The sequence below is a fragment of the Staurois parvus genome, unplaced genomic scaffold, assembly GCF_062004578.1.
Source record: "Staurois parvus isolate SC_StPar_1 unplaced genomic scaffold, SC_StPar_1.0 ptg000744l, whole genome shotgun sequence".
Lineage (NCBI taxonomy): Eukaryota > Metazoa > Chordata > Amphibia > Anura > Ranidae > Staurois > Staurois parvus.
In genome coordinates, this window is record NW_028318540.1 from 1,089,978 (window position 1) to 1,104,747 (window position 14,770).

At 46.8% G+C, this 14,770-nt stretch overlaps 1 protein-coding gene across 1 annotated transcript in view; it reads left to right on the forward strand.

The window, feature by feature from the left end:
* TNNT2 (troponin T2, cardiac type) overlaps positions 1–14,770 on the forward strand; it is a 141,655-nt gene that overhangs the window by 45,620 nt on the left and 81,265 nt on the right. The window contains exons 3-4 of the mRNA XM_089654092.1: positions 8,123–8,142; positions 9,413–9,466. Of these exons, the coding sequence (XP_089510218.1) occupies positions 8,123–8,142; positions 9,413–9,466 (74 nt within the window). The remainder of the gene's footprint in view (positions 1–8,122; positions 8,143–9,412; positions 9,467–14,770) is intronic.

A 14,770-nucleotide genomic window follows, 5' to 3' on the forward strand; every position in this document is an offset into this window, starting at 1 on the left:
ACTATCGGAAGTCTGACACTGGTGACAGGGCAGTGAAGGGGTTAACTTTGGGGGGAGATCAATGGGTTAAATGCGACCTAGGTGTGTTCTAACTGTAAGTGTAGTGCTTTTTACTCACTTTTTTGGTGTCTTCTTCTCTCTCTGGGACGGAAAGTGCCCAGGTAGAGAAGATCATCATATCCTGTTCTGTGTAACTGGCAACACAGGACAGGATAGGACAGGGACCAATCATTTGACTTCAGCAGGACATCACTGGCCTAAGTTGAATGATTGATTCTTTGGTAATCCAAAAGTGACACCCCCGCATGCGCACCCCCCCCCCTGAAAACATCGGGAGCGCGAATCACCTATATATATGTGATTTTGTGCAGCAGTACCGCCCTGCCGCAGTAAAAGTACTGTGGCTGGTCAGCAACTGGTTAATATGGGCAGTGTTAGTAAGTATCAGTGATCTGCTTGTTCTGACGTGCACTTTCAAGTAGATAGAGTAGGGAAAGGAATCACGCTTGTCAAGGACAATGGATCAGCCTCAGGGAAAGGACCTGTGTGAATGTGGTATTTTTGACAAATTTTTTTCCTCAGCCCATTAATTTCAATGGGCTGCCTGACATGTGGGAACATGCAAAAATACTGCAGGCATATTATTTTAAAAGTGTGTTGCACCTAACCACACAGTAGTGTGGTGCCATACGTTTTGGTGTCTGTGAATGCGTCTGTGTTTACTAGATGTGTGGAGGTGCAATTAAGTATTCATGGTACCTGCACACATCTGCAATTGGTATTGTGTTTCTTTGCTGTGCAGGAAAATGCATGCTCTTGCAAGTCCTAAAGGCCAGTTCACATTATAGACACGCAGTCTAGATGTGTTTTGGATGCGTTTTTGCATGCACATTTTTTACTCATTTTTAGTGCGTTCTGGTGTGTTTTTGATGCGTTTCAGTGCATTTTTTATGCATTCCAGTTCATTTTCACCCCTCTATTTCTCTTCAATTTAGGGATATGTGTGTTCAATGGCGTTTTGGTGTGTTCTGGTGTGTTTTTGATGCGTTTTACCACGTTACAGTACAGTTCTGTGCAGAGAAAATGCAGCCTGTTCTACTTTTTTTCTGCAACTGGAATGCACTGGAACTGCAAACGCTGATGTGAACTATGACATTGACAACCATATTACCTACTTTCTGTGCATTTTGGATGCAGAAAAAAAGCAACTGAAATGCATGTAGTGTGAACTGGCCCTAAAGGTTACTATAGGTAAGGGAACGGGACTGACCAGGAATTGTGAATTCAATCAGACTAGTGGTGAGATACAATTAGAAATCTTATAATAATGGTAGATCTGAGCTGTAGGTGATAGGAAATGAGACACATTAACAAGATCAGTAAATAAATAGTTAAATAAAAAGAGTTGAGCGGTGGGTGATACACAGATTTGCAGATGGAACAGGTGATGATGGGGGGTGGGGTATAATCAGTCTGGGGGAGAGGGAAGAAACAAAATTACAATAAAATGAAAACAGAAGGAAACTTGAAAGTGTCAAACCTGTGGAACAGAGCAGGAGCGCAGCTAACATTCACAACACTGAGCCACTGTGTGATAGAATGACAGGAGGCTAACAATGGAATTTAACAGCTGCAGATTGGTTTGTCAGCTGCCCGGGACCCCTCTGCGGCTGATGGGGCTGGGCCCCCTACAGGAGGCCCGGGGGTACCCCCTTATCAGCGGCCCTGCTGGCAAGCACAGGGTGTGCCAATGTATCTGACAGTGTGGTCAGGGGAGAATTTAAGAAGGAAGCTCAGAGAAGAAAAAAAAAAACAGCAACTGCTTGAAAGTTCTGTTATTAGTATCTCATTTATCAAAAAGAAATTAATTTACTAATTATTAATTTACCTCTTTCTAAAGTTACAGAAGTTGAATACAATGCAATTTTACTTCAGATAACCGCAATGCAGAGGAGGTTTGTCTAGTCTTTTGAAGAGTAGGAAGACCATGACTTTCTACACTTTGTCCCTGAAATGGCTAACACTGACTGAGAGCTTGTTCACACCAGATGCAGTCCAGTGTGTTTTTATCTGCATCAAAAATGCGTAGACAGTAGGTTATATGGGTTCCAATGGCATAGTTAAAGGAAAAGTTCACTTTTTGGACAAAAATAGTAAATGCACATTTTTTTGCAGGTAAAAAAAATGTGCATTTATTATTTTTGTCCAAATGAGCCTATAAAGCATTGCACCAGCAATCAGTAGATCACTGATGCCATGTAGGTGTCCTGCAGATATCTGCTTGCCGTAGGAGATTTACGAGCAAGCAGATATACTGACAGGAAGCTTCAATGAACTACCATAGCGCTCCACAGTGCTGTGGTAGTTCAACAAAAACTACAAGCCCACGGGACCTGTTGGCACCCATTTACAGAACACTGTGAAACATGACCGCGTTGTTTTCAAATCTGACAGATAGTACGGGTAAGCTTCTCCCCCTACTATCTGTCAGAGGGAGGGAGGGTGGTGGGCGTGGCTGTGGCTATGGTAACATGTTACATGTTCCACCCTAAAAACGGGTGGAACATGTAATATGTTCCAAAGGGGAACTTTTCTTTTAACACTAGTGCAATAAAAAATATTAGAACATGCTGCATATTTTCTGCACTGGACTGTCATGGAAAGTAGAATGCACAGAACACATCTAAATACATCAAAATGCACTGGAAGGCATTACAGCAAAAAAAACAAAACCCCAGAAACTTAAGAAAAAACAAGAGGGGAAAATGCACTGGAATGCATTAAAACCACGTACAAAATGCACAAGCGGAGACACATCCAGAGTGAGTTTTTGTGGTGTGAACCGGCCCCGAGGGAATGTGGAAGAAGCAGAGAGAGTCAATGTAACGCAGTTCAATGCTACAATAGAAAAATACATCATAAGTGAGACACAAAAATCCACTTCCATCTAGTTTACCCTTGGAGTCAAAGTAATTGGGAGCAGAAGAACTACTACAACACACACAGAAATAATACAAGCTTTATATAACAAGAGATTAATAATAGTACATACTTCCAATGTACAGTACAAACAAATCAGCAAAGGGGTCCGATAGGAGTCCTGATGGAATTGTGTACATATATTCGGATATATATAGTTATTAATTTTGCAGCAACATCCAGTTGTATGGGCCGCTGAGGATGATGTGCCATATGTCTTTTTGTCAGAAACCTGAAGACAAGATCAGCACTTATGGGGTGCATCCTCCAACTGTCGTCTGACAAGCTTGGAATGGATCTTCTCACCAGCAGGAACTGTGGGTTTACACTAGAATATGGAGTCAGCTTACCTACTCTGCATTTTAGTCTCTCCCTAGTAGTTTATAAGACTCTTCTAGTCCATGATTTAGTAGCATGGACATATAAGCGGGTTGCAATTCAACTAGATAGGTGCTGCCCCAGATGAGAGGGTTAGGGTTAACCTTAGGTCCCGAGTTTTCCTTCTTGGCAGGCTTTTTGGTTCCCACCCACTGATCCCAAAACGTATAAAAGGGACAGTGATTCGGAGCCGGGAGAGTCTTATTTTTGCCTTTTTCTTTCAATCCTTGGCTGAGGGATCAGTGTTACACCTTGCTTTTGCCTTTTGCAGGTATGCCAGGGCAGCACAAAATCCTGAGTTAGGGTTTAGGGATGTAGGAAAAGACTGTTTTATTTGTTCAATGGATTTTGTCATGTTTTTTACTTTTCTAAGTAAAGCATTGAGTCTTTGCTTTCTGCCTGGTCTAAAGTTATTAAAGAAGTGCAATGCAAGTAACTGGCACATTTCACATATAGTCTACAGAGTGGGCCACTAGACACATTGGGATATGAAAAGACAGTCATCCTGGTTTGAAGTCAGTCAAGTGGTTACCAAGGGTAATGGAAGCAAACAGTCAGTCAAGCAGTTTATGGTTAGTGCGTACCCATTACAGGTAGGAAAGCCTGTAGCAGCAAGGGAGATGTTGTAGGTATTCCTTCCATGAGCAGTTTGTCTCCCATAGCAATGGGAGAAGTTTAGTGCCACCATGATCCCCATCCTGTACAGAGTTATGGAATGTTAGGAGTTGAGTCTAAGGAATTGATGGAGCTGGTGCTAAGTGCATGGAGGGGCCCTGTTCTGCTACCAAGACAAATAGTGGAAAATGCTGGACAGGTAGATGTGGACATGGGCTCACTGTGTTCCTCCTAACTTCAGTTCAACAGTGAAGGTGTCACGGGAACCCAAGAGTTAGCTGGAGGACAGCTATTGTGCAAGTGTATATGATGTACGTTCATTTAAAAGAGTGGAGGCCCACCTTAAATATTCCACCATGGCGGTGTCAGCCTTGTCTTAGGGCATTGATGAGGACAGCAGAAAGTGTGTGAGGCAATGATCCTGTTGCAGGTGCCTAGCGCAGCCCAGAAAAACCCACCCAGGGGTAGTCTTATCATGTGATCCAGGCTTGGCACCCAGTTAATGGTAAACATGGGAGAAGTCTTGCCATCTTCTATCCCTCGTTGCTCCTTGGCCTACAGGCAGGACATGTGGATGGTACTTTCTCTCTCTCTCCACTTTCTCTTTCTGGGCTATCCAAGCCAACAATCAGGGGCAGTAAGTGCATACATAATATATTTACAGGCATTTACAAATCCAGACAGTAGAGAACAGCAGATCCTTGCATGTGAATCTAACTTATTTTATGTATGTTATTTACCTTGAAAATCCTCCCTTGTCTAGAACTTCAAAATCCCTGACTTTTGCTAGGTGCCACCATCTTTGACGAGACAGACTCAGAGCTGTCACTCAAGTGACACTTAATAGTATTTCCCTTTGCTTCTCCCCCGGCAGCTGCATAAAAGGTTATATAGGGAGAGGACAGGAGATGAAGGAGTTGTGATAAATAGTGATGAGCTTGATGTTCAAGTCAAACATCGGTCATTTGTGTGTTCACCGAACACGTGAATGGTGAGGGCGTTCAGAAGGCCCGCACCCCACAATGCACTGCGCTCTCACAGTGCATTGTGATTGGCCAAAGCAATGTACCGGACCACAGATCAGGGGCAATGCTTTGGCCAATCACAGCAAAATTGAGCGGAGCTAGCAGTAACATCACCACTAGCTCCGCCCAATTGTACATCTGACAGGCAAATGTCAGATTGCAGAGAGTGCTCAGTGGGTGCGGACTGGTCGGCAGGCTTTTTTCAATTTCTGTTGTGACAATGCTGGATGCCGTGATTGATGATGGAGTACAACGATGGGACCATTGTTTGGCTTTTCTTTGTAAAGGACTTGTCAAAAACTATTGTTTTGTTTTTTGTTCAATAGAGGAATTTTTCAAAAGACTGGTCTCTTTATTTTTTACTCAGTTTAACGCTTCAGTGCATGGGTAGTGGTACAAGTACCTCTTACTCATTCACAAGCGTCAGGGTGCCCCCTTATTTAAAGGGGTATCCTGATGCTAATGAGCTCCCCTGCATACAGGTCCCCACAACCACCGGGCCAGGGTTTTGGTGAAGAGGCCCTTGTCCCCACCAGCATGGGGACACCATCCCAATGCTGAGGACACGTGGCCTGGTAAGCCACGGGGGGGGGGGAATGCTCATCTTCCCCCTCTCCTGCCCTGCCAGGTCTCCGCTCGAATCAAGGGTCTGGCTTTTGGGGGTGGGGTTCCCCTTAAAAGTCCTACCAGGCCTAAAGGGCCTGGTATGACTTTTAGGGGGAACCCCACACACTTCTTTTCCACGTTTTTGTGAGTTGGGGTTCCCCTTAAAAGCCCTACAATGCCTAAAGGTCCTGGTAAGGCTTTTGGGGGAACCCCATGCACTTTATTTTAAAACTTCTAACTCTGGGGTTGGGACCTGTGGGGTATAGAACCTGCTGCAGCAGGACTGACAAAAAACAAAAAAAAACAGTGTGGGGTCCCCCCCTAATCCTTATCAGACCCTTTAGGTCTGGTAGGAAAGTTAGGAGGGCCTGGTAAGGATTAAGTGGAGGACTCCATGCTGTTTTTTTTTGTCAGTCCTGCTGCAGCAGGTTCTATACATTTGACAGATGTGCAACTTTGCAGGTAGTTTCGGGAACCCCCAGGCATGATATGATGACTGCCCCTTTAAAAAAAGTACTTTTTGAAATTATTTTTTCACTGATTCATGTCCCTCAGGGCAGTACCAAAGTCTCCATACCCCTCTTATATCCAATAACTTGCATATAAGCCTTCAAAATGGGCACTTTTGAATTTACAAGTTCGGATCCCATAGACATTGCATTAAGTTCAAAGTTCGCTGTCAACATTCATTAGGTTAGAATGTTTGACTGCGAACCGAACACAGGGGTGTTTGGCCGATCACTAATGATAAAGAGTGAGTACTCAGAGTGGACTGAAGTGGTAAGCGGGGTACCACAAGGCTCTGTTCTGGGACCAATTCTGTTTAATATTTTCATAAACGATATAGAGATTGGTATTAATGGTTCAATTTCAGTGTTTGCTGACAATACGAAGCTAAGTAGGGCAATAATTTCACAGCAAGATATAGATACTTTACAAGAAGACCTCATTTAAATAATGGGTGGGCAAAAACATGGCAAATGAGGTTTAATGTTGAAAAATGTAAAGTAATGCACTTGTATGCTAAAATGCAAACGCAAATTACTGGCTAGGGGGAGAACCTCTGGGGGAATTTAAGATGGAAAAAGATCTGGGGGTCCTAGTAGATGACAGGCTCAGCAATGGCATGCAATGCCAAGCTGTAGCCAGCAAAGCAAGCAAAATATTGTTGTCATATATCACAAGGATGAGGAGTAATAATTGTAATTATTGTTGCTGAGGCAAGAGTTCGCTAGCCGATATGGAATGCAAAACTCCTCTATCCAAGAAATTAATTTTTCCTGCAGCAACTTGGTTTTCCAGAGAGGATTGCAATTATTGGGTCCCAGCACAGAACAGTGTCCACAGAGTGTTTGCAAGTAATACAATGATCAGAAGCCTTCAACATACCCATTTCTGCTCTGATAATTCAGCCAAAATACCCAATCCTAATATACATCTTTTCCCCATTGACCAAAGTGTCTAGCGAGCTGGTTATATGAGCATCTTTCATCTTATGTGTTACAAACAATGCATTTTGGCCTAGAACAGCGGCATGCATAGATTTTAATTAAAAAGGTAAATAGATTCTCTTATCTTGTTTATGGCAAAACTGCAATCTTTAATATCCTTGTACAAAGGTGGATACAATACCTGCTTTGAAATTCTCTTCACCATTAGATACAATTTTCTCATATTTTATACAGTATAGCTAGTTATATCTATGATAAACAGATTTTACATATCTACAAATATTAGCATGCATTAAAAAGGGAATTTATTCAAGAGATAAAACTATAATCTGGACACTTTACAAAACTCTGGTTCGGCCACATCTGGAGTATGCCATCCAGTTCTGGTCACCAATCCTCAGGAGGTAGGTGCTGGAAGTGCAGAGAGTCCAGAGAAGGGCAACAAAGTTAAGAAGGGGACTGGAGGACCTCAGTTATGCGAAAGGACTACAAACATTAAACCTAATGGCACTGGTTGTTTCCAGCAAATGGAAGTGAAGGGGAAAAAGAGGTAGAAAAACAGTGAAAAAACCTTTTCATTAATATATTACAGGACCATTAAATACTCAACACGAATGGATTGTTTTTAGAGAATAAATGTGAATGTACAATAGATATGTAAACTGCGTAAACTGACTGCATGAGTACCTGAAATAAAATAAATAAATAAATCAAGATATTTGTTAGTGTCACCTTAACTGTCTTCAAACAAACAAGTATGCAGAAAAATCTGAAATCCTTATCTGCATGACTGCATGACTGCTCCAGGCCAATGATCCAAAGCATTGATGTAAGTGGATTAACAGGACAGACAGAAAACTAGCATTTTGAGGAGAGGTAATACCATAGGGCCACAAAATAAAAATGCCACAAATGTACTTATTGCTATGAAATCTATAAATGTTCAGCAAGTTTTTATGAACACTGTTTTACAAGTGTATTTGCACTTAGCTGCTGCGTGTATAGGTAGTAAATGTGCACTATATTTTAATATGTTGTCCTTACTAAGCTTTCATTTCTTTGTTACAGAGAAGATGAGGAAGAAGAAGGTAATTGTTCATTTTTTTATTTGCTGAATGTGTCCATTTTTATCATATGCAGCATGTCATATTATACTTTATTAAAATTGCATTCGTTCAAGGATTTACAAAGTGTTAGCAAAGGTTCCTATGTTCCAGTAAAAATTTGTCCCTGAGGATTACCTACTAATTATTTTTCAAACAGACATAACGTAAATGGTGCACTGTTCTGAATAGGCAGATTTCCAGCGCTTCCAATTAGTGACATTCCCCCTCCCTTCCTGCCTTTCCAACATTCGTATTGGCCATTGACACAGCTCATCACGGTGATAGGCCAATAGGAATGTTGGGGTGAAGAGGGAGCAGGTAAGCTTCTGCATTACCTGAAAGTGTCAGAACTTTGCCATTTCAGAACAGCTGAATGAAAGTTGCTGCATGTATGGCCAGTGAGAAAGCAGCTTTAATATTTTAAGTGACTCCCAAACACATAATTTCACTGTGACGTAATCACTTAATCTCTTCTACTCTTTGGATATATCTAGTAAGTCCAGAACTTCAAGAGCTAAAACAAGCTCAGTGGTTCCTAGGGTCTCTTGCTCCCTACAGGAACCTGGCACCACAACAAATGCTGTCAGGATTGCGAACAGGAGGATATTGGGTAAATTCAGTTTCCTGATCTCCTTTGTTGAGTCTGCACACTCGTGCTCAGCTCTCAGCATTTCCAGTTTACAGCTGTCAAAATGAAGAGTACTTGTCATCTGCTCAATGGTACTGTATTATTAGTATTATTAGCTTATTAGTCCCCGTGTGATAGCAATATAATTAAGTGAAAACGATATATAGGTTTGTATATGTTTGTGTTTGTAGCAAAAACATTTTTAAAATAACTTCACTGCCCCTAGGATCAGAAACTCACACACCTGTATGTAAACAATGATCATTTAGTCTTGGTCTGCTCAAAGCAGAGAACAGTGACTGTCAATGGAGCATGGGCCTCTAGAGAGGGCAGGTGCAGCTGGCTTTGCACTGAGAACCGGACCAACTGTCAATCAGCCAGCTAGGTGGATCCTGACAATATGGCCAGGATCCTTCCAGAACTTGTAGTGGCTCTGCAGTGTCAGCCAACAGCAGGCTTTAGCTAGCTGTCTGCTGATTCTGGGTCAAAGGAGAACATTTCTCTTGTGGGTGCACTCCTGTGACCCACAAGAGAAGTATGACCAAAACAGCTTTGGCCAGACTTCTTTTTCAAGCAATAATTCAATGTATGATATTAAATGTCTGTCTGGATATATATTTACAGTACAAGAGACAAGCGAAGAGAAAGAAATTCAAGAGGAAGAGATAACAGAAAAAGGTTAGTTTAAAGCCATGTTTATCAAAACTGCACTTTTCCACTACACTATACTTGTTATTAGAGATGAGCGAAGTATTAAAAAATTTGATTCGACTGATTCGGCGAATTCGTGGACAATATTCGATTCGAGTCGAATATATTCGCTGTGAATTTAACTTAAAAAAGGGTGTTTCTAGGCTTCAGAGAGACTTAATATTAGTGCAGAACACTGTACCTTTAATTTAAATGCCCTTGGAGTCTGCTGGGGAAGAGAAATAATACTGTCAGTCAGTATGACATGCAGATGAGTGCCGTCGATCTTAGAATCACCGCACACTTCACTCATTTGGCCAGTCACGGGGCCAAAACCAGTGTTTGGAGCCACAGTGTGGCGGTGGAGGCAGCAGCAATGGGAGGCCATACAGCAACCTATGACAAAATGGAAACCAGCAGGAGTGTGAGGAGACCTCAAAGTGGCACATGGCAGAGTGGGAGCAATGGGAGGCGGTACAGGGACCCATGTCACACTGTGGACCCAGCAGCAGCGTGACGAGGCGGTACGGGGGCCCATGGCAGATTTGGGGCCTGGCAGCACCTATGGGAGGCCTGTAATCTGCCAGCAACCTATGACAAAATGGAAAACAGCAGGAGTGTGAGGAGACCTCAAAGTGGCACATGGCAGAGTGGGAGCAAAGGGAGGCGGTTCAGGGACCCATGTCACACTGTGGACCCAGCAGCAGCGTGACCAGGCGGTACGGGGGCCCATGGCAGATTACAGGCCTGGCAGCAGCAATGGGAGGCCCGTAATCTGTCAGCACCCTATGACAAAAAATGGAACACACCAGCAGTGTGTGAGGAGACCTGAAAGTGGCACATGGCAGAGTGTGGCGATGGAGACAGCAGCAATGGGAGGCCGTACAGGGACCCATGACAGACTCTGGACTTGGCAGCAGCATGAGGAGGCAGTATAGGGGCCCATGGCAGATTAGGGGCCTGGCAGCAGCTATGGGAGGCCCGTAATCTGCCAGCACCCTATGACAAAAAATGGAACACACCAGCAGTGTGAGGAGACCTGAAAGTGGCACATGGCAGAGTGTGGCGATGGAGACAGCAGCAATGGGAGGCCGTACAGGGACCCATGAGAGACTCTGGACTTGGCAGCAGCATGAGGAGGCGGTATAGGGGCCCATGGCAGATTAGGGGCCTGGCAGCAGCTATGGGAGGCCCGTAATCTGCCAGCACCCTATGACAAAAAATGGAACACACCAGCAGTGTGAGGAGACCTGAAAGTGGCACATGTTTGGGGCATGATTCATGGCGGATTTAGTCAGTTGTGTCAGGAACTGGTGGTTTGAAATCCAGACTAATCCACGCCTGATTCATTTTCACAAACGTGAGTCTCTCCACACTTTGGGTGGACAGTCGTGTCCTCCGTGGAGTTGCAATACCTCCTGCCGCACTAAACACGCGCTCCGATGCCACGCTACTGGCCGGGCATGACAGCCTTTCAAGGGCAAATTCAGCTAGTTGGGGCCAAAGGTCAAGTTTCGTTGCCCAGTAGTCAAGGGGATTGTCTACCTCGGTTGGCAGGGTGCTGTCCAAGTAGGCCTAAGCCTGTTGTTTGAGGTCCTGCTCCAGGTCCACCTGATGCTGCTGCTGCTGCTGCTGCGGCTGGTTATTAGTTTCCTCACTGCGCTGGTGAAGAAAGCTACTCATCATCGACTGCAGACTGAGGCAGCTGCTGCTGGTGGAGCTGCCACTGCTCCTACCACCCCACCCCTCCCCTGCTGCCATGGCAGCGTAACGCGAGCGCACAGGGCCCACAGTGTCTGAGGATGGACGTTGGCGCAGACAGGCAGAGACCAGCTGACTACATAGGTGGTTTTTATAGTACGTTATTTTGGCCTCCCTCTCAGCAGGTGTGAAAAAGGCCACCATTTTGGAACGGTAGCGAGGGTCCAACAAGGTGGACAGCCAAAAGTCATCCCTCTGTCTGATGGTTATTATTCGGCTGTCGGTACGCAAGCAAGCGAGCATGCTATGGGCCATTTGTGCCAAGGAATGCGAGGGACTCCCTGCCTCCATCTCCACAGCATACTGCCACGGTGCGTCTGGGTCCTCTGTCTCCTCTTCCTCCTCCTCTACCAGATGCTCCTGCTCCTCCACTCCTGTCCGCTGAGTGGAAAAACCACCCATTTCACTCAATAATTCCTGAGCACCAATGTCCTCCTCTACCTCCTCCTCTTCTTCCTGTCCTGCCCCCACAGGGGTCATGTGGCGTTGAGATCTGTGCGCCACGTCTACCGCACCCTGACCAGCCATTATTAACAGCATTTGTTCCAGGACGTGCAACAGAGGAATGACGTCGTTCATCCCATAGTCCTGCCGACTCACGAATAGCGTGGCCTCCTCAAAGGGCCTGAGCAAGCGCACGTGTCACGCATGAGCTGCCAATGGCTGACATCTAAGTTACACAGGGAGTACCTTTATCCGCTTTTAACATCAGGAAATCTGTGATGGCCTTTTGCTGTTCGTAAAGGCGGTCTAACATATGTAGGGTTGAATTCCACCTTGTTGCAACGTCACAGCATGAGGAGTCGGTACGGGGGCCCATGGCAGATTACGGGCCTGGCAGCAGCTATGGGAGGCCCGTAATCTGCCAGCACCCTATGTCAAAAAATTGAACACACCAGCAGTGTGAGGAGACCTGAAAGTGGCACATGGCATGAGAGACTGTGGACCTGGCAGCAGCATGAGGAGGCAGTATAGGGGCCCATGGCAGATTAGGGGCCTGGCAGCAGCTATGGGAGGCCCGTAATCTGCCAGCACCCTATGTCAAAAAATTCAACACACCAGCAGTGTGTGAGGAGACCTGAAAGTGGCACATGGCAGAGTGTGGCGATGGAGACAGCAGCCTTGGGAGGCCGTACAGGGACCCATGACAGACTCTGGACTTGGCAGCAGCATGAGGAGGCGGTATAGGGGCCCATGGCAGATTAGGGGCCTGGCAGCAGCTATGGGAGGCCCGTAATCTGCCAGCACCCTATGTCAAAAAATTCAACACACCAGCAGTGTGTGAGGAGACCTGAAAGTGGCACATGGCAGAGTGTGGCGATGGAGACAGCAGCAATGGGAGGCCGTACAGGGACCCATGACAGACTCTGGACTTGGCAGCAGCATGAGGAGGCGGTATATAGGGGCCCATGGCAGATTAGGGGCCTGGCAGCAGCTATGGGAGGCCCGTAATCTGCCAGCACCCTATGTCAAAAAATTGAACACACCAGCAGTGTGAGGAGACCTGAAAGTGGCACATGGCATGAGAGACTGTGGACCTGGCAGCAGCATGAGGAGGCGGTATAGGGGCCCATGGCAGATTAGGGGCCTGGCAGCAGCTATGGGAGGCCCGTAATCTGCCAGCACCCTATGTCAAAAAATTCAACACACCAGCAGTGTGTGAGGAGACCTGAAAGTGGCACATGGCAGAGTGTGGCGATGGAGACAGCAGCAATGGGAGGCCGTACAGGGACCCATGACAGACTCTGGACTTGGCAGAAGCATGAGGAGGCGGTATATAGGGGCCCATGGCAGATTAGGGGCCTGGCAGCAGCTATGGGAGGCCCGTAATCTGCCAGCACCCTATGTCAAAAAATTGAACACACCAGCAGTGTGAGGAGACCTGAAAGTGGCACATGGCATGAGAGACTCTGGACCTGGAAGCAGCATGAGGAGGCGGTATAGGGTCCCATGGCAGATTAGGGGCCTGGCAGCAGCTATGGGAGGCCCGTAATCTGCCAGCACCCTATGTCAAAAAATTCAACACACCAGCAGTGTGTGAGGAGACCTGAAAGTGGCACATGGCAGAGTGTGGCGATGGAGACAGCAGCAATGGGAGGCCGTACAGGGACCCATGACAGACTCTGGACTTGGCAGCAGCATGAGGAGGCGGTATAGGGGCCCATGGCAGATTAGGGGCCTGGCAGCAGCTATGGGAGGCCCGTAATCTGCCAGCACCCTATGTCAAAAAATTGAACACACCAGCAGTGTGTGAGGAGACCTGAAAGTGGCACATGGCAGAGTGTGGCGATGGAGACAGCAGCAATGGGAGGCCGTACAGGGACCCATGAGAGACTCTGGACTTGGCAGCAGCATGAGGAGGCGGTATATAGGGGCCCATGGCAGATTAGGGGCCTGGCAGCAGCTATGGGAGGCCCGTAATCTGCCAGCACCCTATGTCAAAAAATTGAACACACCAGCAGTGTGAGGAGACCTGAAAGTGGCACATGGCATGAGAGACTGTGGACCTGGCAGCAGCATGAGGAGGCGGTATAGGGGCCCATGGCATATTAGGGGCCTGGCACCAGCTATGGGAGGCCCGTAATCTGCCAGCACCCTATGTCAAAAAATTCAACACACCAGCAGTGTGTGAGGAGACCTGAAAGTGGCACATGGCAGAGTGTGGCGATGGAGACAGCAGCAATGGGAGGCCGTACAGGGACCCATGACAGACTCTGGACTTGGCAGCAGCATGAGGAGGCGGTATATAGGGGCCCATGGCAGATTAGGGGCCTGGCAGCAGCTATGGGAGGCCCGTAATCTGCCAGCACCCTATGTCAAAAAATTGAACACACCAGCAGTGTGAGGAGACTTGAAAGTGGCACATGGCATGAGAGACTGTGGACCTGGCAGCAGCATGAGGAGGCGGTATAGGGTCCCATGGCAGATTAGGGGCCTGGCAGCAGCTATGGGAGGCCCGTAATCTGCCAGCACCCTATGTCAAAAAATTCAACACACCAGCAGTGTGTGAGGAGACCTGAAAGTGGCACATGGCAGAGTGTGGCGACGGAGACAGCAGCAATGGGAGGCCGTACAGGGACCCATGACAGACTCTGGACTTGGCAGCAGCATGAGGAGGCGGTATAGGGGCCCATGGCAGATTAGGGGCCTGGCAGCAGCTATGGGAGGCCCGTAATCTGCCAGCACCCTATGTCAAAAAATTCAAACACACCAGCAGTGTGTGAGGAGACCTGAAAGTGGCACATGGCAGAGTGTGGCGATGGAGACAGCAGCAATGGGAGGCCGTACAGGGACCCATGACAGACTCTGGACCTGGCAGCAGCATGAGGAGGCGGTACAGGGGCCCATGGCAGATTAAGGCCTGGCAGCAGCAATGGGATGCCCGTAATCTGCCAGCACCCTATGACAAAATGGAACCCTGGGCTGGGGAAGGCAGAACCGCCGTATCTTTATCACGGTTTTCCCATGCCACCGAATGGCGACGCTGCATATGCTGACGCAACGCTGTAGTCCCAACATGGGCCCCCTGGC